This window comes from Lingula anatina, chromosome 2 (assembly GCF_051362555.1).
Source record: "Lingula anatina isolate TDL-2025a chromosome 2, LinAna3.0, whole genome shotgun sequence".
Taxonomy (NCBI): Eukaryota; Metazoa; Brachiopoda; class Lingulata; order Lingulida; family Lingulidae; genus Lingula; species Lingula anatina.
Genome location: NC_141768.1, coordinates 17,602,086 through 17,627,087, shown reverse-complemented (window position 1 = coordinate 17,627,087; position 25,002 = coordinate 17,602,086). Strand labels below are relative to the sequence as shown.

General features: G+C 35.3%; 1 protein-coding gene across 4 annotated transcripts; it reads left to right on the top strand.

The window, feature by feature from the left end:
• Positions 1–56: 56 nt before the first annotated feature.
• LOC106162690 (E3 ubiquitin-protein ligase MGRN1) lies at positions 57–23,713 on the top strand. 4 transcript variants are annotated; one of them, XM_087003058.1, is made up of 15 exons: positions 57–272; positions 878–996; positions 1,310–1,398; positions 1,689–1,913; positions 2,186–2,303; positions 2,578–2,641; positions 2,928–3,082; positions 3,442–3,669; positions 3,941–4,058; positions 5,026–5,055; positions 11,808–11,880; positions 12,636–12,818; positions 13,177–13,294; positions 13,619–13,742; positions 21,315–23,713. In XM_087003058.1, the coding sequence occupies exons 1-15, from the start codon at positions 185–187 to the stop codon at positions 21,548–21,550; spliced, it is 1,968 nt and encodes a 655-aa protein (XP_086859184.1). In that variant the 5' UTR covers positions 57–184; the 3' UTR covers positions 21,551–23,713. The 4 variants fall into 4 exon arrangements, with proteins under 4 accessions (XP_086859184.1, XP_086859185.1, XP_013395503.1 ...); XM_013540049.2 differs by having other exon boundaries at positions 60–272; positions 12,648–12,818; XM_087003059.1 differs by lacking the exon at positions 5,026–5,055 and having other exon boundaries at positions 59–272.
• The last annotated feature ends 1,289 nt before the right edge of the window (positions 23,714–25,002 follow it).

Here is a 25,002-nt window from a genome sequence, read left to right as displayed (position 1 = left end):
AAAGTATATTTCAACCCCCATGTTTGACTAATTATGCCTAAAATCCAATTGACAAATAGAACCTTACCATGACGTCATCACTTTATGTGTACGTACACAGTTCTTCTTCCATAATTTTCCTGGACACGGAGTACCCCTTCACATAAACCCCCGTTGTTTTGACTGGTGCGTTTGATTATTCAAAATGGGGGCTTTAAATAGTCGAAGAGAGGCCAGGGTGGAAGAGGTGGACATGCCGACTAATAATGCCTACAAATACCCACCAAAAGTTGGTAAGTGATATCTTGATACTAAAGTAAAGACTTCGAGTACTTGACAATATAACTGCATTTAGGTACATTAATATTGTCTAATTTTACGAGGGCTTTTCGGCTTTGAATGCGATTTTAAAGGAGTGATATTTACTAATAATCTGTGTCATTTATTTACATATTTAATAAAATACAGATTTTCTTATGTAGTGTCTAATATATTCAATTGAACTTGTCTCAAAGACATCTACTGCCAGGGTAACACCTGAGAAGGAAAATTAACCTCTTTTCAGTTTCATACTTGGCCTAAGATTATTTTATTTAATCTGTCTCCTTAAAAAAGTTTTTTTACACACATGTGCAAACACACCCAGAAACTTTATATATGCATATGGGAATTTAAACAAAAATGTACACATCAGTTATTTTATTAGTTGAAAATAAAGGCAATCAGTTATGATATAAAGACACAGCTTTACGGAAGAAAGACCAGAGAAGAAGTTATGTCTACAGCAAACTTGCTTTTTAGATTGTTTGTCAGTCTTATTAGTATACACATTTGGAAAGATTTGGGCTATCAACAAATTGTTTTTAAATGAATGAAAATCAAATCGATCCCTTTTCAGGTAACTACTTTGGTAGTCATTTCATCATGGGAGGGGAACGCTTTGATGTAATGCAACCAGAAGCATATCTGTTTGGAGAAAGTACTGATTTGAACTTTCTCGGAAGTAAACCTATACCAGTAAGTGCTATTAACATTAACATGTAATCCTTTTATTTATGAAATCTTATATGCTATTTTTCATATAGCATTTAATTTTCCAGTGAATCAGAGATTACATTTTTAAAATACTAGTAAATACCAGATGTGTTTGGTGTGTGTGTGTGTGTGTGTGTGTGTGTGTGTGTGTGTGTGTGTGTGTGTGTGTGTGTGTGTGTGTATGTGTGTGTGTGTGTTTGCTATATATAATGTTGTATTACAGTGTTCATATGTATGATATGATATGATATTTTGAATGTATAATTTATAAAAGTGGCTGCTGTACTGATTTCAGTTTCCCTATCCTGCTCCTCAACCAGGAGAGCCAACAAAGACCCTTCGCAGCTTGGTCAACATAAGAAAAGATTCCTTGAGATTGATAAGGTTAGACCTGGTATTTCATCTGTATGTATATTATATCTTGATATGTATGATATCAGGGTGTGTGTTTGTGCGTGTGGGTAACAAAGCTGATATTATCTTACATATACTGTGAATAGTTTGAACTGTTTTTGATATTCTTAATCTCTCTTCTTGTCTAGTTATTGTCATCAGCAACTGCATTGTGTAGTATTATCTGACTGTATCTGAAATTCTATTCACAATGCAGTAAGAGTGACAATCAAGTATTTATATTTTATTGAACGCACAATGGCCTGTTTGGTTTATCACAGAGTGACTGAGGATGGTGTGGAAGCCTCCGAGAAAGGCTCTATAGGTGGTTCATCAGCCCCCAGTTTAGCTGAAGGGAGTGATGGAAGAAAAGAAGACGGCACAAACAGTGAGGAGTGTGCTGGCAGTCCAAAATATAACATTGAGTTCACTTTTGATTCTGATGTGAAATGTGCAGTTACAGTCTATCATTTTGCCACTGAGGAAATCACTAATGGACAGGCTGTGTAAGTACTCTTTATATCTTCTGTAATGTACTGTATAATACAGTATTTTTATCTGTAAAGTAAATTGTTGGCAGATGCCTCTGGTGCATAAGCTGCAGTAAGGTTTATCTTTATCTTTATCTTCATTAGTTTTCACTTTTGTCATTTTAAAAATGAAAGTTATCAGCACTTTTGTTCTTAAATGCAGAATTCAGTGAGTGAATTGTAGTAAGTTTACTCTTATGTTGCATTTAACATCATAATTCATATATATAAATCCCATTTTTTGCCAGATACTATCCCAGGGATCCTAGTATGAACTCTGAAACCTTCCACTATAAACGTGGTGCCAACCAAGTCTTCAGTCAATCCACACACATTATACAGCCCAGTGCATTCCCAGAGGAGGATGTGAGTTCTGGACACTTTCTGTTACAAATCATAGATTGTTTTTAAATTATTGGTTGAATATGATTAATTATTTTTTAGGTAAGAAGTAAGATGCATATTTTGGTTATGATTTGATAACAAGGTAATTTATAGAAGTATAAATGCTTTATTTAAAGATAATTCTAAAGAATTAAATAATAATTTAAACCATGTTTTTGAACATTTCTTGGAATATGACTTCAGTTATGGAGATGCAACTCTATATTCACACCTTGCACATTGTCTTTTTGTTCAGTGGCAGTATGTCCCAGAGAAGGATATCATACCTATTGTTATACACTGTGTGGTTGAAGATGAAGGTCTGTAATCTCTTTGCCATTGTATACAGTCATCATAAATCATAATGGTAAAATGGAAAAAGTTCGTTGTTACCTGACATTTGGTAGCATATACTGTAATAAGTGCTGAATGTACTTGAAGTAATTGTGCCAGGAGACAAATGATAATGAAAAAAAATGTGAAGAATGTTTTTTAAAAACTTCACTTCATTATCTCTCTGTCACTTCTTAAAGAAGAAAATTATTTCGTCTGGGATATTAGCAGGTTACTACCATGTAGAATTATTTTCTCTCTTGCATACTCCAGATCACATTGGTCATGCCCATGTCACATTTGCTGTGCTTGAGAAGACGTGTGATGGCTATGTCATCAAGACTCTGAAACAGAAACAAATGGTGGACGGATTGTGCTATCTGCTTCAGGAAATCTATGGCATTGAGAACAAAACAACTCGCTCAAAGGTGAGTAGATCTGTACGTAACTGATGGGAGCTGTAACAACTTTTACAACATGGGTTATCACTAGCATATATCAGATAAGCAGAACATGTGGACATTTAGCATGTACTTCATACATAGCATGTAAAACACTTGGGAAAGAATGATGAATGAAACCTAATGAGAGGGTTATTCATAAACTACAGAAATAGAAATTAGATTCACTAGGGATTAGAATGTTTCTTATTGATGAAAGGATGAAAGATGTAAAGTCAAGTTTTACTCTTTTATATGGGATGTCTCCTAAACCATAACTGAGATTGCATAGAATATTTGTTGTGAATAGGAAGAAATGAAAGTTATAATCTTCTTTTATTTTTCAGCTTGAGACTGAAGAGGAAGACTGGGAGGACAATGGGTCTGAGTGTGTCATTTGTATGTCTGACATGAGGGACACCCTGATCCTGCCCTGTCGTCATTTGTGTCTGTGTAATAATTGTGCTGATTCTCTGCGCTACCAAGCCAATAACTGCCCCATTTGTAGGGCTCCTTTCCGAGCCTTGCTGCAAATAAGAGCATTAAGGAAGAAACATTCCGGTTGTCATGCACAGGTATAGTTAAAGAGAAAACACCTTGTTCAAAGTCATCCTTATGTATTGAATGTTGTGCATTTTAAGTTGTGTGCACCTTGTATATTCTAAGTGTTGTTGAATAAACTTGGTTCATGCATTTTTTGACAATTCTGCAATAAATGTAGTGACACAGTTGTATGGAATCAAAGATAACAGGTTCTGAGTAATTGTTTTATTACCTTAACATGGATTTGTGATAATATTTTGTTTCAATAATAATAAAAATGAAAATTAATTCTATTTATTACAGAGCCAGGAATCGGAGGAATTCCCTGTGAGCCAAGAAGGTGTTCCACCTGGTTATGAGGCCATCAATTTATTAGAAGCTCTTAATGGCCCCTTGAATGGCCCCATTGTATCTACAGAAGGTAAACTATATGTAGTTTTTGTGTGGATTTAACTTTTTCTTTTATACATATTTTCACCAAAAGCTTATGTATCCCAGAAAGTTTATGGTCAGTGAGACTGGTTGATAAACTTGTCAGCAAGGTGAAATTCTACGGCAGTAATTTTGTAGAGAACTGCCTGAAGAGATAAACATTTCGGAAGAAACCTTTTATGCAATGAATTTGTTTAATATAAATTTGGCCACTGGGAAAGTATTTCTGTTTAAGCCATAAGTCTTTGAACATAATCACTTTTCAGTTGTGCTTAAAGGGATAACAACTGTTCATTTTGGCCAAAAAAATGTATTTTCCTGGGGTAAAGGACAATTTTCCCATACTTACCAATGGATAATGAATCCATTCCCACATTCAAAGTTAGTCCCTGGTTTCTTTCTAAAAAGATTGGTTTTCTGTAATATTCTCTTAGGAGATTATTACATAGTGTAGCCATCTATGGAGGTCATGTGATGTGATGGCAAGCACAAATTCCAGAGTAATTGCATTGAAAATGAATTTATTATATTTCTATGAGCTGTTTACAATGCATTTATTGGATAACTTACAAACAGTTGTCATCCCTTTAATTTGTAGTTAGCCTAACAATTGAACCTGTTGATATGAAAACATGATCCCGAATTTTGCATGTAAATGCAGCATGTGGGTTTATTTTCTAAAGAACTGTAGCTAATTTTAATTTGTATGCTTATCATAGTTGTCATGCAAACTTTTCACCTTGTATTACTTGCTTTTCTATTAAAACCAACATCATATTTTGCTTGCTTACAAGAAAAACATTCTATGAGGACATAGCTTGCTATTATTTTTGTTTAAACAGAAGCATTTGATTTGATGCCTCAGAACTTAAGGCCATCTTGTTGGGCTTTAGCATAGTTGCCCATATTAGTAATGCACTTGCTTGAACATGCCATATTGCACTGCATTTCTTCAGAGCCTGGGAGCACCATGGGAGCCACAGCAGGTAAACTGTGTTAGCTGGGGCACAACTAGAGCAGTCTATGCATTCCATACTAATGTGATTGTGTTTGCTGGGCTCACTTCTAATGGCACAACTAAAGCATTCCTACAGCATCAGGCTTATTGTTTGATGGGCAAATTTTTCCATCTTTTCTTTGTCTTTTTTTTTTATGTACAGACACAGTGTGTCTGGACATATAGCTGTTACCTGCATTTGTCATTGTCACTGAAAAAAATTTTTAAGCATGAGATAGATAACCATGTGACTTATTTTCCACAAACTGGCCAGGCTGATTTGTAACATTAAAAAAATACAGGACATGAGCATATATTGGATTTGTCAGACCATTTAGGCAAAAGTCGTAATTTTTTTCTCCTTTCCCAGCATACAAATTTCTCTTTTTCCCCAGCATACAAGTATTTGTTGTGCATTCCATAATGCAGAAAATGAAAAACCATGGCTTTATTTTCCTCTATCATACAGGTCTGATTCTTGATACTGAAAATTTCATGAATTTCTTTTTAATTTTTTTAGCCATGAATCCATCTCAAAGCAAGTAAGGTTAAAATCATGTCAGTTATTTTCTTTGTACTTAAAGGAATAATAACTCTTCGTTTTGGCCAAAAAATGAATTTTCCTGGAGTAAACAACAATTTTCCCATACTTACCAATGGTTAATGAATCCATTTTTACATTCAAAGTTGGTCCCTGGTTTTTTTCTAAAAAGTTTGGTTTTTTGTTAAAATCTCTTAAGAGATTATACGGTAAAGTCTTGAAAATTTCGTCGTTCTTGAAAATTTCGTCGGCCGACGATTTTCCGCAGACGTAATTTTTTTCCCTTTGAAAACTTCGTCGACCTTGAAAATGAGGTACTCGATAATTTTTGAAAAGTTCGTCGCCAAATATGGCCGCGTTGTCCAGCTCAAACATAAAGGTAATGCGTCAGTTGATTCAAGACAATGATACGATCAGGATATCATTGCCGATAACACTCTCAATGGGAGATAGGAACAATAGTGCGCCCCTGCGAGCGGTCATTCACAATATAGATGGTTTAGATGTGAATTCCCGTTCTCAATTGCGGGAACGTCGGCCTTTTGTCTTTAGTTTTATTACTATTACCTGGCTCGAGGCGGCAAATAGAAGACACAGGCCGCGGCTCTGTCATTTGTAAGGCCGTTATTGTTATCGGCGGCTGTCCTAAATGAGGGAAGACACAATGAAAAAATCAAGATATTATCTCGAAGGGAAATGTACCTGTCACTTCTATTCATGGCCATGTTCAATTTAGGACCATTTAACGATTACCTGGCTCGAACATGGAGATCGTTCGCAATGCGAATGGGACGAGATGGCAATTTTCATATCTTCAGCGGAGAATCGTTCGCGTAATATCGTCAACAGATCGTTCGCGATCCAAACGAGACGAGAAGATAATTTTCATATTTGTAGCGGACTCCGTTCGCGTAAGATCACCAGCGGGAGATCGTTTGCGATTCGAGAGAGACGAAAAGGCAATCTTCATATCTTTAGCGGGAGATCGTTCGCGATGTAAGCGAGAATAAAATGCACTTTTCATATTAGTTCAAGGGAACTTCGTTCGTGGAAGATCGTCAGCAGGAGATCATTATTTTAACCCCCCTCCCCCTTTGAATTTTATAAATAATATATATTTTTCATTTTATCTTAAACCCCCCCCTTCCCCACTCACGGCATATCTTCGGCGGAGATCATCAGGACTCTGTTCGCGTAAGAACATATCAGAGGGAGATCGTTCGCAATCCTAGCTAGACGTAAAGGCAATTTTCATATCTTCATCGGGAGATTGTTTGCGATGTAAGCAATAATAAAATGCAGTTTTCATATTAGTTCAAGGAACTTAGTTTTCCAACGATCGTCAGCGGGAGATCATTATTTTAACCCCCCTCCCCCTTTGAATTTTATAAACAACATATATTTTTCATTTTATCTTTATCCCCCCCCCTTCCCCCGCTCACGGCATATCTTCATCGGAGAATCGTTCGCGTAATATCCTCAGGACTTTGTTTGCTATGTAAGATCGTCAGAGGGAGTTCGTTCGCGATCCGAGAGAGACGAAAAGGCAATTTTCATATCATCATCGGGAGATCGTTCGCGATGTAAGCGAGAATAAAATGCACTTTTCATATTAGTTCAAGGGAACTTCGTTCGTGGAAGATCGTCAGCAGGAGATCATTATTTTAACCCCCCTCCCCCTTTGAATTTTATAAATAATATATATTTTTCATTTTATCTTTAACCCCCCCCCCCCCCCTTCCCCGCTCACGGCATATCTTCGGCGAAGAATCGTTTGCGTCATATCGTCAGGGCTTAGTTCGCGTAAGATCGTCAGAGGGAGATCGTTCGCGATCCGAGTGAGACGAAAAGGCAATTTTCATATCATCATCGGGAGATCGTTCGCGATGTAAGCAATAATAAAATGCAGTTTTCATATTAGTTCAAGGAACTTAAATTGCAGATGATCGTCAGCGGGAGCAATTATTTTAACTCCCTGTAAATTTTTAGGAAGTTACAGATGGTAATTTTAGAAGGCCTGACACTTAATCCTGGGAAAAGCCCTGCATGCAACAAACGTTGCCAAGTGCGTTATTTTTTTTTTATTTTTTTATTTTTTTGAATATGTCGCATCCAGGTTATGATGCAAGGTTGCAATTAGGCTTATCTTGATCCTTCTTCTCTATCAGGAGGTATGTTTCTTACCGAGAAGATAATTCTCAACATATTTTCGGGTACAGTAAGTTAAATATAACTTAAAAGAGATGCACAAATAAATAGATTATTATTTACCACCAGAAAATGACTTAGGAAGTAGTAATAAATATCCCACAATATAGGAGGGTCAAAGATAACAGCCGCTAAGGATAAAAGCACAAAGGCCGGATTTTTGAAAATTTCGTCATACCCAGGAGTCGGGGAGAGGTAATTTTGAAAAATTAGTCGGATTTACACAATTAAAAATAGTAATTAATTTTTAAGCGACGAAATTTTCAAGACTTTACCGTAACAGAGTATAGCCATCAATGGAGGTCACGTGCTCTGAAGACAAGCTAAGATATCAGAATAATAGCTATAACTGCCATTTTTCTTGTACAACAGAATATATTATATTTCTATGAGTTGTTCACAATGTTTTTATTGTGAAATATAGATATCATACGAAGAGTTATTATCCCTTTAATGAAGTGATTCATAGCACTAAAGTGAAAGTTTGGAATATTGTCTTATCTCAAGCACTCACATATAGGAGCAAGTAAACAACATCTTCCACAAACCATTTCCCTTTGCCCTCATTTTATGCAGCAAAATAAATTCACAGGATATTTATTTGTGTTTTACCAGATACAGACGACTTTTAAACAATTTTTGTTACTGAAATTGGTCTGTACATTGGACAGCTTTGTTGTCTAGTTTTCATCTTAAAAAGTGTTATCATTGTATATTTAGATTCACATCATGTCAGCACATGTTTGTGCTATAATCAGATGAAAATTGTAACTTTTTGGATTGAAAAGTTGAGACAATAATTCTATATTTGTTTCTTGATGAACACTATACATTAAATTTTTTATTTGTGACTTACATGACTTTATCTTGATTACAGTGCAATGAAACAGGCTAGGCTGTGTAACATTTTCAAAATTTGAACATGACGTGAAATGGGAAATAACAGTGTGTGTGTGTGTGTGTGTGTGTGTGTGTGTGAGAGAGAGAGAGAGAGACAGAGAGAGTTTTGCGTCAATAGATAATGTATGATATCAAACTGCTTTGCTTGCTACATTTACCAAAGTCACCTGAAGTATTGGTCTTTATTTATACCCAATACTCACCCTATATGACTCTCATGATGAGATAGCACATTGACAATAATATGTCAGTTTTATAACAGATTGCATGATGGGACACAGCAACCATTTGAATATTTCTAGCAAAAATGATCACTTATTTTACATATAGTTTGCCACTTATCTTAACTCTGGTGGAGGTATAATAGTTATGAGAGGTTTTATAATTTACCAGAATTGGTGAGAGTGACAGTGTTTTAAAGTGTGGCAGTTTCAGGGCGGATTGAGGCTGTCTTCTGGAAGACAGTCAGATTTTGAAGTTTACATTGACAGGAATATGATTTTTTTCTGTCGGAAGTTGGTCAAAAATGGAGGATGGATCAACAAAGATAATTTAGAGGACTATCAGAAAATATCTCCGGATTCGCCCCTGAATTTAGATTTGTGTGACTGCATAAGTGAGTGATAATGGTGTGATTTATGAAAATATAAGAGTGAAACTATGAGGTGTGACAGTGATATTTCTGGAAGTGTTAATGTGAGGAAAGATGAGATGAAGATGATAGGTGTGAAGATGACAAGGCGTGAAGGTGCATAGTTACTGTCACAGCTGATGGAGGTGCAATATTAATAATCCCAATCACCATAATATGAATTTCAGAGAAGCACCATGCTTTTTTTCTGTATGTTGAATGTTTTAATTATGCAGACAATTTCAATACACATGCACTGATCTGTTTTGCACATATGCTATGATCTTAAGGTTGAGGAGAAAATAAAGTTGCAATATACTGATTTACCTTCCTACTTACTTTCAAATGGTTAAACATAGTAGAATGACAAGAAAATTGGAGCATTTCTTGCTATGTTTTGCCTGTTCTGTGTAACCTTTTGCTTAATAACAAGATGTTCATTATAACTTAAGAGCCATGATGGTAAAATTAGAAGCATACACCACCAGAAAGTGGTAAGAGATGTTGATATCCCCCCCCCCCCTCCCCCCCCCTCCCTTCACCAATGGGAAAGCTCTATAATGAGACTGGAAAACCACAGAAATCTATTACCTACGTTATAGCTAAACAAATGGAATGCATTTCAAACTTACTATAATGAATGGTTTTTTCCTTCTTTTTATGTACAGACACAGATGTGTCTGTACATATTGCCATCACCTGCGTCTGTCGTCGCCGGCGTCGCCGTCGGCGCCGTGCACTTTCCTTGTAAACACGATAAGTGGAGGGCAGTTTTACTTTTTGGCTTTATATTTTCAGAGCTGATGAATATTCATAAAACGCAGGTCAAGTTCGAAAATCAGCATAATCGGGCCATTATTGTAGAAGTTATGCTGTTTTTTCACTTTTCAGCATATATGCAACCCTGTAAACACATTTTAAGGAAAACCGTTAGGCCTGTTGTCATGAAACTCACAGGAGTAATCAATCTTACTAAAACGCAGGTCAAGTTCGAAAATCAGCATGATCGGACCACTATTTTAGTAGTTATGCTGTTTTTTCATTTTTCAGCATATATGCAACACTGTAAACACAATATAAGAAAAATAGATTGGCCAATTGTCATTTAACTCACAGGAATGGTCAATCTTACTAAAACGCAGGTTGAGTTCGAAAATCAGCATAATCGGGGTATTATTTTAGAAGTTATGCTGTTTTTTCACATTTCCTAAGATTCAATTCTTAGGCATGTTAACAGTCTTATTATTTTACTAATAAGATACATAAAAGTGTTTGTTTGACATTTCCTGCATCTTTACAACATTGTTAGTTGATTATGTAAAAATGATGGTAAACTTGTTATCGTGTATTGTGTAATAAAGTTTCAAAAATGGAAATAAACTCATATCATTGCAGTTTGTCAGATTCAATCATTCACTATGTTCAGAATCTCAGAATGGAGGAAATTGGACATTTAACACTGTTGTATTGATATTTTTCCCATCTCATCAATTTTCTTAGTTGATCGTATAAAAATGGCAGTAACCTGTTAATATTGTTTTATGTTAAAAAAATTGTTAAAAATGGGGAAAAAATTTTCAGAACAGTGCTGTCTTGTTTACATTTTGGCATTTTCAAGTTGTGACTTTGAAGTTCCATGGGCCTGAGGACCTTTGCTAGTCACATTTTCTGAATATCCATGATACTAATATTTTATTATTAAAAATTGATGGTCATTATGCTGTTAAACATTATGTAATATTGCATCAAAATTTGAAAAAAAAAAACTATTTTGGGCACTGCTCCCATGATGACCATTTAAGAAAAACCATGTCACTTACTGTTCTCAAACTTACAGGAAAGAAACATGGGACTAGAATACAGCTTCAGTAGGCAATGCAGTCTGTTTGGTAATTCTAACTGCCAGTTTAAACAGTTTTTTTTTTTTTTTTTTTTTTGTGAAAATTTAATTTTTCACATATTGGCATTTTCAAGGTGTGACTTTGAAGTTCCACAGGCTTGAAGACCCATGCTAGTCACATTTTCTGAAAATCCATGATACGTATATTTTATTATTAAAAATTGACGGTCATTATGCTGTTAACCATTATGTAATATGGCATCAGAATAGAAGAAAACACAATTTTGGGTGCTGCTGCCATGATGACCATTATGGGAAAACCATGTTACTTATGATTGCCAAATTTTCAAAAAAGAAATACGGGACTAAAATGCAGCCTGAGTTGGAAAAACAGTCTAATTGGCTTCTTTTTCTGGAAGTTATACATTTTCAAAGTGTGAACTTGTTACACATTTTACTTATATTGGTATTACCTGTCGAGCATAATTAAAATTTGATGTTGAATTTGCAGTTTAACATAATGTACTTTTGCATCAGAATTGACAGTAGCCTATTTTGAGCATAGTTATTTCCTGTTTTTTGTCTGTACATTTGACAGCTTTGCTGCCTTGTTTTGTATAGGTCCTCCACCTCCAGTTTTTGGAAGTCCCCCTCTTGCCACAGCCATGAATGAGAAAAGAGAACATAGCAAAAGGTGTGTTATACTTGGTGATTATAAATCACCTAAGCCTGGTGAAATGGAAATAGTATGCTGTTTGAAAGACCTTTAAGAGTAATTATAGTAAGAAGAAATGACCAAATTGTTGATGCTCTTTAATGGCCTCATGTTATATATGTCTATTTTGTATGCTTATATATTATTCTATATGCTTCACCTGGCTGGTGGTGCATACTCAGGAGAGGCCCATGCCTCCTTGGTCCCCTAATTTTTGTAGCTTTTTTTAACCATAGATAAATCCTTTTATGTGCTTGAGTGATCTCAAAAAATATACAATTCAGTCATTCGTGACATCATCTCACACTTGAAAGCATATTGAGGTATTGTTATCCACTATAAGCTTTTGATTTGGAAGTGATGATAATTGAAATAGCCATTCAGTTCCATCTGCTCAAAGTATAATTATTGATTAGCGTGCATGATAACCTATCAAGACTGATTATTGTTTGGGCAATCAGAAATGAAATTGATGCATAATGGAGTGTCTTATGAACAACTGACCTATGATAAAGCCCATATCCCCTGAATTAACTCTTTATACAGTACAATGAATTTATTTTGAATGCATAAGAACTTGAAGAAGTGAAGGAGTCACACAAGATTTTTAAAAAATTATTTAAATATTGAGAACATTCATTAAGTCTTACATTGTTGTAAATAAAACAGGCCTCTATTCACAATAATAAAAAAAAAAAAAAAAAAATTACACCGTTAACAGAATACATTTTTAGTGCATATTTCAGACGAGTTTCTGAAGGCATTGATCATGAAACACTGTTGGAAGAATCTGAGACTGAGGCCACCAAGGGTGATCCCGAGGAGGTCCACAGAGGGGGGACCCCAGAAGTTGTTTTGATGGTAGATCTTCCAGAACCTGTCAAACCTCCTGCAGCAGAAGGAAGGAAAAAGAAAAGGTCCTCCTCCAAATCACAATGAAAAAATATATAAAAAAATAACTTTGTTATCTTCACTTGGATTATTTCTATGTGTCATCAATAGCGGAAATTGCTGTCAATAATAAGACAGATCAATAAAACCAGCTTAACTTATATCTATTTGTTATTTGTAAAAGGTTAATTTACTGTATTTCGTAGATGGCACTGTAGTCATGATAAAGAAGATATTTTGATACTGCATCAGTTGTGTTTAATTTGCTGACTTTTGTTTCACACCAAATCTTGATCTAGGCAATGAACCAAGGAGGTCACATGTTTGGTTAAGTCAACTGTGAACAGAAGGTTGTCATATGGTAAAGAATGTTTGGCATTTCAGATCAAGCAAAGAAAAGAAGAAGGTCTCTCCGACCATACCTGACATGCCTCGGACTAAACAGGACTCCTTGGAAGTGGTAGATGAAACCCTGAAAGAAGAGACTGGTTTGAAAGAAGAGGTGGGTTCACCCTTTAAGGCAGTAGAGCTTGTGTGTATAATAGATGATAAAATGTCCTTTTGTGAGATGTTGAAAGATGTGAAAAATATATTACTCATTCCCTTCCAATATTATACAATGTGCGCATTTGTTGTGTTTGCTTGGGAGCTTCTGAGTGGTGGCTTCAAGTGACAGGATTTATCTTTCTTTTATTTCAATCCTCCTTTTATAACTGTGCCTTCATGTAAAATGATTAACCCCTTATACTTGTCTCACCTTACAGTAGTTAGAAATTGTGTGATTTGTGTTGGTGTCTCAGTTGGGTATAATTTTCTATTTCTCCAGCCACAGAGTCCTCCCCTGGGAGCAGCTATTGGTGAGGAGAGTGAGGAGAAAGATGGGAACAGCAATCCCCAGACACAGGATTCTAATGCTAGCACACCTGAAGACACTGAATACCCAGAAGAAGGTAAAAGTTTTAATGCTTAAGTAAATCCTCAGTTTCAGTGTACCAGCAATGCTCCTTCGTGAAATATCTGATTGCAAATTGGTGTGTGTGTGTGCATGCATATGTATGTGCATGCACATGTGTGTGCATGCACATGTGTGTGCACGTGTGTTTGTTTTTTTGGTCTATGAACTCATTTCAGCTCTGAATCATATTAGTACATATGCTATGAAAACCACTGTTGTGATAATTGTTTTCAGTGTGAAATGAAATAAGTTTCTTGGAACTCCAAGCTGTCATAGCATGTCATCATAACAACACACTGGAAAACAAGACTCAATATGCATAATGCATTTATAAGCAAAAGTGATGAATCTGAATGCAATGTGCTATCCATTTGCTTAATAATTTTGTTACAGAGTGCCAAGAGACATTTGTGTCTGCAATATCAATTTATTTTTCAATCATTCTACTTGCAATAGCAGGAGATGAAATGACCTGGTACATGGAAAAAGTCTGCTTATATTATTTTGTAATTCTAAGTTATGAAAAAAAAGCAAAACAAAAGCAGATATGATGGAAATTCATCTGTGTAGGCTGTTGATGTTGTCATAAGCTTGAACCTTTCATTTTCTACACTAAATTTAAGCTGTACCAGCCTTACAGAGCTCATAGTAACACGCACTGAGGAAGGTCATAGAGCAACTGAAAGCTCTTAAAGGTACAGCATTAATTTAGGAAAGAACATGAAATATTAAATCTTATAACAAAGGCAGATTTGTTTAGGCTGGTCATGTATTTTAACAACAGTCAGCTACAGATGTTGGAAAATTAATATATTTTGTTTATTGCTGGTGTAATAAGAGCTGGCAACCAAGGGTGACTCTGCCCTTTTGTAAGCATCTAGAAGTAGTAACCCCACATGAGTTCCAACAGACTCATGAACACAAATACATTGATGCTGATTACAAGTTAATTTCTTTGTTCAGTTGAAATGTCACATGCCCTAAACCATTAGAGGCTTAGTCAGGTAATTTCAGTCCAATCCGTATGACCTTTAAGATCAACATGACTCAAAAGTTTGTTAATCTTTCTTATTTTATCCAATTTGCATGGTTATTCAATACTAAAAGAATGAAGGAAGTGAAATGGATGAAAAAGTTAGTGTGGCCAATGTGATGATAGAAAAATGTATATGCAGTGCTATAATTTTCTGTCCTCTTCATCAGTTTATAAGTGAATGTGCCACTTTCCAAAATGTACAAATGTAAACATGGCATTATTTCTTAGAATTTTGTAATTGGCTAAATAGTTGAATGAATAGTATCCAAATCATCTCTACAGACTTTAATTTTAATAAAAATGCATTTAGATTAAAAATAAGTCATCCTTTACAAAAGACGAAGGTAAAATGCTTTTGTTGACATTTGAATTGCCCATGTATGTCAGTCGTCTGCATTGTTTTGAAGCGATAAAGGAAACCAGTACAGGAAAAGGAAGTCTGCAGGTGCCATTTGCTCAATTGAGAGATGACAGGTCCTTCACCACTAGAATTACACAAAACTCTTTGAAGCTATTTTGTTGTTAATGTTTGTTGGTCGGTATTGGGTGCAGTTAAAAAGGAAGTGGGAGGAGAAATTGGCTAGAGTAATGCGGTTTCCTGGTCTCAAATGAACTGCAGAAATTAATTTTTTTTAAAGAAAGAAGGACAGGGACAATTCTTGGAACTTGCATGAAAGAGATAGTGTAACCTCACAGAGGCTCTGATATGCTTGAAATCATTGTTTTTATTCTACAGACCATCCCTTTGACATAATCACATTACAAGTGAGAGGTAAGGTATGGGAATCATTTTACTATGGGTCACCACATATGCTGCTCAACTCTGTTGGCTGCCGCAATATCATACATTTTATTGCACAAACTAATGCATTGACTTTATTTTTAGTTTAGACAAAAGCAGTTAAATGCATGAAAATGTCATTGATGTGTTGGCAATGTGACAACAAAATCATGTAATTGTGCATTTTTATATAAAGACTGTATATGGAACATGGAAAAAGTCTGCTTATATTATTATTGTTAGTGACTGTATATATTCTGATTGGTCTGTCTGTCCGTGCCTTCACTGTCACTGCCCGACACAAGACGTTCATCCCATTACTGCCATACCATATTTTTGTCTTACTTTAAATTTACACAGCGGCTTTGTTTGGTAAAGAGACAGGTTGTTTTCCAAAATTTGTATTGTTTGTTTACATTTATGGTAATTGTACCACCAGCGTTAGCGCTGGCGGTACACATAGTTTCGGTCTCGTCCGGATCGTTCCGCCGGCTCCGCCGGACGGCTACCGTTACCGCTTCTCCTCCTAGACGGTAAGGGCCCCCGTACCCATCTCTTGGATTTAGGTCACCTATAATCTCAGCTCGTTCCACGTAAAATTTGGGCTTTGCCGGTATTGGGGTCTGGGTGTGGCACTCATTGCAATGCACCCTTGTCCAAAAATGGCAAAATTAAATGCTAATTATCTACCCTTGGGTGTTCATCTATTTTGGATCAGGGGGTTGACAAACACCCAATGGTCATTCATCGTGGAAAATTTCATGCTGTTATCATCTTTTGCACAATTCTGGATAAAATTTGGACTGAGCCGCCTGACTACTTTTCACCATGAACTAAACTTTGCAAATTTGGTTCTCTTTCATATCCAAAACTGGCATAGATAGGTCCATAGTTACTATTGGACTTGAATAGGAAGTCATATACTGGCAATCTAAATGTGACCTTGAAATTGACCTTTGACCTACTTTTCACCATGAACTAACCTTTGCAAATTTTGTTTCCCTTTTATCTCCAAAACTGGCAGAGATAGGTCCATAGTTACTATTGAATTTGAATAGGAAGTCATATACTGGCAATCTAAGTGTGACCTTGAAATTGACCTTTGACCTACTTTTCACCATGAACTGAACTTTGCAAATTTTGCTTCCCTTTTATCTCCCAAACTGGCAGAGATAGGTCCATAGTTACTATTGAACTTGAATGGGAAGTCATATACTGGCAATCTAAATGTGACCTTGAAATTGACCTTTGACCTACTTTTTACCATGAACTGAACTTTGCAAATTTTGCTGCCCTTTTATCTCCAAAACTGGCAGAGATAGGTCCATAGTTACTATTGAACTTTAATAGGAAGTCATATACTGGCAATCCAAATGTGACCTTGAAATTGACATTTGACCTACTTTTCACCATGAACTGAACTTTGCAAATTTTGCTGCCCTTTTATCTCCAAAACTGGCAGAGATAGGTCCATAGTTACTATTGAACTTTAATAGGAAGTCATATACTGGCAATCCCAATGTGACCTTGAAATTGACCTTTGACCTACTTTTCACCATGAATTGAACTTTGCAAATTTTGCTTCCCTTTTATCTCCAAAACTGGCAGAGATAGGTCCATAGTTTCTATTGAACTTGAATAGGAAGTCATACACTGGCAATCTAAATGTGACCTTGAAATTGACCTTTGACCTACTTTTCACCATGAACTGAACTTTCCAAATTTTGCTTCCCTTTTATCTCCAAAACTGGCAGAGATAGGTCCATAGTTACTATTGAACTAGAATAGGAAGTCATACACTGGCAATCTAAATGTGACCTTGAAATTGACCGTTGACCTACTTTTCACCATGAACTGAACTTTGCAAATTTTGCTTCCCTTTTATCTCCCAAACTGGCAGAGATAGGTCCAAAGTTACTTTTGAAGTTGAATAGGAAGTCATATACTGGCAATCTTACTGTGAAATTGACCTTTCACCTACCTTTTGATGAACTTTTGATATATTTTTTTGCATATTTTGAAAATTCTTGTTGATTGCATTTTTACAGCTTGTCAAGCAAAAGACTGGTGGCTGTGTCCCTTATTTTGTGTATGTGGGGGTCTATACGAATGCGCTTGCTCCAGCTGGTGGTACAATAATCGGAGGCGGTATCGCCTCTCTGATCCTCTAGTTATTATTATTATTATTATTATTATTTTTTTTTTTTTTTGATAACGTTTGGGTCATCATCTTTTATAACTTCCAAATCATATTTTTGTTTTACTTTAAATTTACTGAGTGGCTTTGTTTGGCAAAGAAGCAGGTTGTTTTCAAACACATTATTTGGTGCACTCTTTTCTGTATCTGACCGTCTGAACATTTGTCAGCTTTGCTGCCTTGTTTCCTGTATGGTGTCTGTATATTTGTCAGCTTTGCTGTCTAGTTAAAGTTGTTTTTATGGAAAATTTTATTTCTGTTTACACAGAGATAAGAGTCTTACATATTAATCCTGAATGCTGGATATTTGTGTGTTAAAATTGTGAGTAGAATACAGAAAAGCTGATGATTATGTTGGAAATGAGGCATGTTACGTAAATCTGATTGCATTCAGCAAGAGTCCTTGGATAGGTCTAGGTAGAATGATGTTTTCATTGAGAATGGGCCCTTAAATGTCCATATTGTTTCTCCAGGGACATCCCCCATTGCAAACTGTGTGGTCAGTGAAATTTAAGGATTTATAGAAGATGATGACCAAATGCATCTTGATTTTGAAGTTGCTCTCACTAGGACATTATATTTGGAAAGATGTAGAAATTACTGATTTATGTCACTATCTTTAGCAGTATTTCATAGCTTTGCAATATTTCCCAAAGGTTTTCTGTGTGCAAACCAATAATTCTGGGATATGCAGCCTTGGGATTTTATGAAGTCAGGTGTCACGTTGATAAATGTTACAACACCACCTGAAGTCATGTAAAAAGCAATCATATTTGTGTACTAGATAATCCAGGTAAATATAGCCATCAAGTCAGATGTTAACAGGTCAGATATAACATTTAATCCACCTATAAACCATTTAGTCTAAATGCTTGCCCCACAGCATCTGGGCAAGTTTTTAAAAAGAATTAAATATCAGTATGATGCATACTTAGGCTCTATTAAAATTTGTCTCAATGAATATGAACTTTTAGGTTGTCTAACTGTATGATACTTCCTTATGTTTTAGTTATAGTAATCACTTACTTTGGCACAAAAATGATATTGAAACAGCTTATATGATACTTGTCAGTATGTTCAATTTTTTATGTTAAGTATTATTCTCCTTAGAACAAAATAAACCTTTATGGATGTCAATTGGTGTCATGTGGACTTCGACAGCTAATTTGTCATTCCTCTTTAATTGCAATGGGCAAAGGAGCCAGATTAGGAGACTGGTGGATTTTCATATCCAAAATGTTTACTGCAAAATATATTTTAAGAATAATAGCTGGAATGTATATTAGGTTTTTTATTAAGTTAATGTTAAAATCTGTTGAAAAAGTGACACTCTTGTGTCACATTCTATGATTCATTGCCTCGTTATTAGCAGCAGGTAATTGCGTATCCAACACACTGTCATGTCTAACACACATTATAACTGACAATGCCTTAATTTGAAATATGTTCTCTTCTGTTTAAGGTTTTTGTGAATGATTCCAAGTACAATTTGAAATGTGTTCTCTTCTGTTTAAGGTTTTTGTGGATGATTCCAAGTACAATTTGAAATATGTTCTCTTTTGTTTAAAGTTTTTGTGGATGATTCCAAGTACAATTTGAAATATGTTCTCTTCTGTTTAAGGTTTTTGTGGATGATTCCAAGTACTTGCATGGGAATGATATATGTAAAAACATAGAATGCTTTCAACCACTGCTTTCTCACACCAAGGATTGAGGAATAGTTTAACTTGTCAGGTGTGATGTAAATGATGAATTTCTTGGAATATAATCCCCTGATTAGTTAACTTTAGAACACGGTTGAATGCAAATGTATAGCTTACAATAAAAAATGAAATGTATGGCAAAGTATGTTGTGGCTTATGATGCATCATTTTATCCCCCCATAGGAGCTACCTCTCTCATTAGTGTGTTTTTCATATGAAATGCATTGATTCAGGCTGTTAAGTTAAGATATATTTTTATTTAGCATTTGGCAGTGAAATTGGGAGCAGGATTTGGACTGACAATAATAACATGCATGCATTTAAAGATTATACTACTTAGAAAAAGGACTGTAATTTGTGCATAAAGCTTTTATTGTTAAATTTATATCAATATGATATACGCACATTGAAATCAAGATGATAAATTAAGTATGACAGTCAGAATCAACTTTACCTGTATTAAATATGGTCATGAAAAACTGCCATGTGGCATTATGTCAATTGCCAAATCCAGAAAGACAACAGAGTTGGTTACGAAGCCAGTTAGATTATATTACCATTGTGAACTATCATGGGGCATCATGTCAGCCACAGATACCATAGTTAGCTCAGATGTGTGGCATTTTATTGCATGTGCCATATCGAATGTGACATTGTGAATAACATGTTTCCATAATTTAGAACTAATCAGAGGGTGATTACATTTTTTTCCATGGAGAGGTACAGATGATGTAGATCATCTCCTCTCCCCCCTTCTTCAGCTTTTAGAGATTTTTATGTTTTCAAGAGGACATAACTGGAAGATTAAATGTCTAGCCTATGTCCCCTATGTCACCTCCCAAAACCCTCCATTGCTCCCACTTCCTGCCAGATCTGCCTATGTGATATAACTGTAGTTGTAGTTCGAGCCTTGAGATTCACTGTCCTAGAATCTATGTGCAATTAAATAAGGACTTTAGGTTCTATTATCTTTAAAGTGCTTCAGAACACATTCATGACCAGGCCTGTATTGTGTTGCATGTGTGCTGTATTTTTTTCCTAATTTGCTTATGATACTCGTGTATCTTATGACTCTAGGGTGTGAAATAATTGAAATGATTGGAGTGCTTTCTTTTCATAATGCTATCATAAATAGAATTGTCTCATGGCCAGATGATAAGAATCTTGTGACAAGTGTGGTGCAAGACGTAGTTTGATAAAAATAATTGACTGTCAAGACTGAGGAGCAAGTACTGGGTGTCTGTTAAGGCCTTTTTAGCAGTGGCATATTAGGTCACGCAGTCAAGTGAAATTGAGAACTGTCCCAAACAAGCCCAAAAGAAATCCTCTAGGTGATGAAAATAGATGAATATTTCACATACGCTCACCCATGGGGAGGAAGTTCATCAGACCTAAGAATGTGATCAATCCCAACGGATGCAATTATGCCATCTGGTGACACTAGTGGGAACATCTGGTTGATTAACACACATCTTTAAGAGTACCTTTTCCAGTAATTCAATGCTTATGTCTGTCCTTACCATTACAGTTCATTGTGTATCTCTGAAATGTTACTTGAATACATTAGCTCGTTTCAAAAATTACATTGTTCTGTTAAATCACATTGTTCTGTTTATGTGTGTACTTATGTTGTTAATCATGTATCTCAATTCCATCTTTATCCTATGCTCATAAAATCATATTATATTATACTAAATTTATCCTGTCTTTTTAACCCTAAGGTTCTCAGGAATGATTTAAAAATTTTTATGGTATTATATTCATTTCTATCTTAGGTGACACTTTTATGACACGTCACAGCTAAATGGCACATTTCCTTTTCACACTTTTCTTTTTCTTTTTTTTTTCAGCAATGGGGGCCGCGAAGGAACTGTCAAGTACAGTGAATGTGATACCAGATCAGGATGAGAATGTGTTTGAGGACAATGAAGACCAGACTTTGGTAGTCCATGATGGAGCCCTGGTGGAACCCCTGTCTCTCCCAGGCACCCCTTGCGTCACTGATGACTCCAGCTATGGGAGCACGTCCAGTAGTAAGGCACTTATCACAGGCTCCCAGAGAGAAGACAGAGAGAAATCCTGTTAAAATGAAACAGCCCATGCTTTTACTGTGGACTATTATATATTATATGTTTTGCTACATGTGGAATTAATGTAGATGACAAATTAAATCAAATTCCGGCCCTAATTGTTGTATGGATGCTTGAAAGCTACATACAGAGACTGAAGAGGCTTAAATTTTTTTTCTCCAGGTTAAGATCTCTCGGAAACAGAGTCATTGTGATTGTTTAGATATGTTAACTGTGTGGCCGGGAATGGCCTGTAATATAAGAATTTATGAGACTGTTAATCGGTATCTCTGGATATGTATCTGTCCCTGCTTTGTTCTTCCATGACACAAGAGAAAGGTTGCATCCTGTGTACAGCTTCCATGTCAAGCTTGGTCCAGACCATTGTTGTGTGCATGATAGAAGATGGCTGTATTATTGTCAGGTGTTATATGTCAGTTACATCAGCAGCGATCATATTTTGTCACAAAAAAAAGCAGTCTGAACTACTCTGAAGCTAGGTTTATATCTGTTTTAACAATGTCTTAGTCATGACTACAGGAAGTGGTTCCCTTATTACAATCCCTTCTTTAAAACCCACCTACTGTTTATTTTGCTGGCAAAGTAAGCTACGGACTAAAAAGGGATTGCATGATCTTTTTTGAATGGCAATTCAATATCAACTTCAGTGAGTTATGAAAAGGTGTTTCTCTTAAAACTGATTAGAATGCAGTTACTTAATTTGACTTACTCTCCATCAGTCTCACTAAGGCATTCTTTCCAGCAGGTAATTTTTTTTCCTGTGTCATACTCCCCATTACTTACAAAACAGATAGAAACCTTTTTCTTTGGGCTACATGCCATGTGCATTGTCACTTGATTGCAGTCAGCACTTGCTTTTCTTCAACTATTTTAACTGAAGTGTGCGCATTATGTGGTCTCTGACAGAAAAAAGGTAAACTTGTGACTAGATATTTGTATGACCCATGCAAGGTAAAGGCGTAGGATGGTTTTGGAAGCTTAGAAGACGGTGTGATAGGCACTTGTCATATCTGTTCCTTTTTTTCTTTTCTTTTTTTTTTCTTGTTTTTTAATTAGAATTTAGCAATACATATTGCTGAATATAATACACAGTTTCATACTATGAGCAACTGGTTTGTTATATGTTATTCCAAAATGGCACTCACTCTTAGTTTTAAAGAAAAGGTTTTGTGGTTTGTGAATTGTCTTTCATTGTTTAAAGTTAAAAGTGTATGGCTAATACTGTGATATCAGCATTGTTTATATATATTAAGACTAGTCTCATCAAAACTGGTGATGCTTAGATTATGGACAGAAATTAAGGGACCTAAATTGGATGATGAAAATTAAGTTCTTTTGTTAAAACTTAAGTCCTTGGAGTTTATTTATTTATTTAAATATTATATGAGCAGTTAGTTAAGGTAGGACAAATGCAGACTGCAAAATAATGTATTTATGTAATGATTGGATAGCTGAAAATACTGCAGAATTTTTGTGCAATAAATTAGATAACATCTTTGGGCTGTTTTGGCAGTAATTATATACTGTTTTGCCACTCGCAGTGCTGCACAGATTTCTCTCCGAGACCATGAAAAATGATTGTAAAGATTTTCAAATAAGTTTCATTTATATCTCTTGTTCATGATGTAGTGAAATGTCACAGGATGTAAAGGCAAACCAACATAAATGGTGAACAAGACTGCTGCATTAGAAAGTTTATGGTGCTTCATGACTTTTATCCAGATTTTGCTAAGTTTTAACTTGTTCATTAACCAATTTATATTAAACAGATGTGATAAAATCTACTCTAATTAGGTTTGAGTCTTTATCCTGATCTACTCAAAAGTGTACAGAAACCCTCCAGCCCACACTTGAGATATTGAAGACTTTAATTAAAGAAAAAGTAAAAGGAAACATCATTGTTATAAACAGGGACAATGGTATATAACCTCTTGTTGATTTATTAGCAAAAACAGTTAAAATAGAATGTCCCCTATTGTAATTATATTACTATATTATTATCAGAGCATGTGTTGGGATGAATGAATGGTCTTACACAAAGTAGAAGTGTAAGTGAAATGAATGGCATTTGTAGTGCAATTTGATATATTTTAATAATTTATTTAGTGTTTACATATGCCTTAGTATGAATGGATTAGAAATAAAATATATCCACCCAACTGTTATTTTGGTTATTTTGTTGACAGGTTGGGATGGGTTTGGACAGTAGTATGATGCAAGTAAATGGGAGAGGCGCTGTAAAAGTATTGGAACAGAAAAGGGGAGGAGGGTGGGCTTTATATGTACAAACACATAATGCCATCACCTGCATCTGTTGACCTTGCCGTTGCTGTGCTCTTTGTTTTAACAATAAGGCAGCAAAGCTGTCAAATGTACAGACAAAAAGCGGAAAATAACAATGCACAAAAATAGGCTACTGTCGATTCTGATGCAAAAGTACATTATGCTTAACTGCAAATTCAACATCAAATTTTAATTACTTGTTGAGCATAATTAAAATTTGATGTTGAATTTTAATTACCTGTTTAGCATAGTTAAAATTTGATGTTGAGCATAATTAAAATTCAACATCAAATTTTAATTATGCTCAACAGGTAATACCAAATTAAGTAAAATGTGTAACAAGCATAAAGCTTCAGGCCCATGGAAGTTCAAGTTCACATTTTGAAAATACCAGAATGAGAAAAAAAATTTCACACAAAGTTGCATAAATTCAATAATAAATGATAACCCAATTTAGCTGGCTTTCTAATTTGAACTGCATGCCAATCCTAAAAATCATACTTGTAAGTTAAAATGTAATAATAACACAGTTTTCTTTTCATAATGTTTGTAGTAGCAGTGCAAAAAGAATTTTGTCAATTTTGATGTAACATTACATAATAAATTACAGAATAATTATCACCAATTTTTGATTGTTGACTATAAATAGCATGGACATGTAGAAAATTTGATTACCATTCGGCTTCATGTCCATGGGAGCTCTGAGTCCCACAATGAATATGCCAACACAATAAAAATGAATATTTCACTAAAATGTATAACTTCCAGAAAAAGAAGCCAATTAGACTGCTTTTCCAACTCAGGCTGCATTTTAGTCCCGTGTTTCTTTTTTGAAAGTTTGACAATCATAAGTAACATGGTTTTCCCATAATGGTCATCATGGGAGCAGTGCCCAAAATAGGGGTTTCTTCAAATTTTGATGCAACATTACATAATGTTTAACAGCATAATGACCATCAATTTTAAATAATAAAATATTAGTATCATGGATATTCAGAAAATGTGACTAGCAAAGGTCTTCAGGACCATGGAACTTCAAAGTCACACCTTGAAAATGCCAATATGTGAAAAATTAAATTTTCACAAAAAAACTGCTCAACTGCCAGAAAAATTTACCAAACAGACTGCATTGCCTACTGAAACTGTATTTTAGTCCCATGTTTCT

Coding starts and splice junctions, on each gene's coding strand:
- LOC106162690 (XM_087003058.1), top strand. CDS start 185: ATGGGGGCTTTAAATAGTCGAAGAGAGGCCAGGGTGGAAGAGGTGGAC. Junction 1,399..1,688: donor GATTCCTTGAGATTGATAAG/GTTAGACCTGGT, acceptor GGTTTATCACAG/AGTGACTGAGGATGGTGTGG. Junction 1,914..2,185: donor ATCACTAATGGACAGGCTGT/GTAAGTACTCTT, acceptor ATTTTTTGCCAG/ATACTATCCCAGGGATCCTA.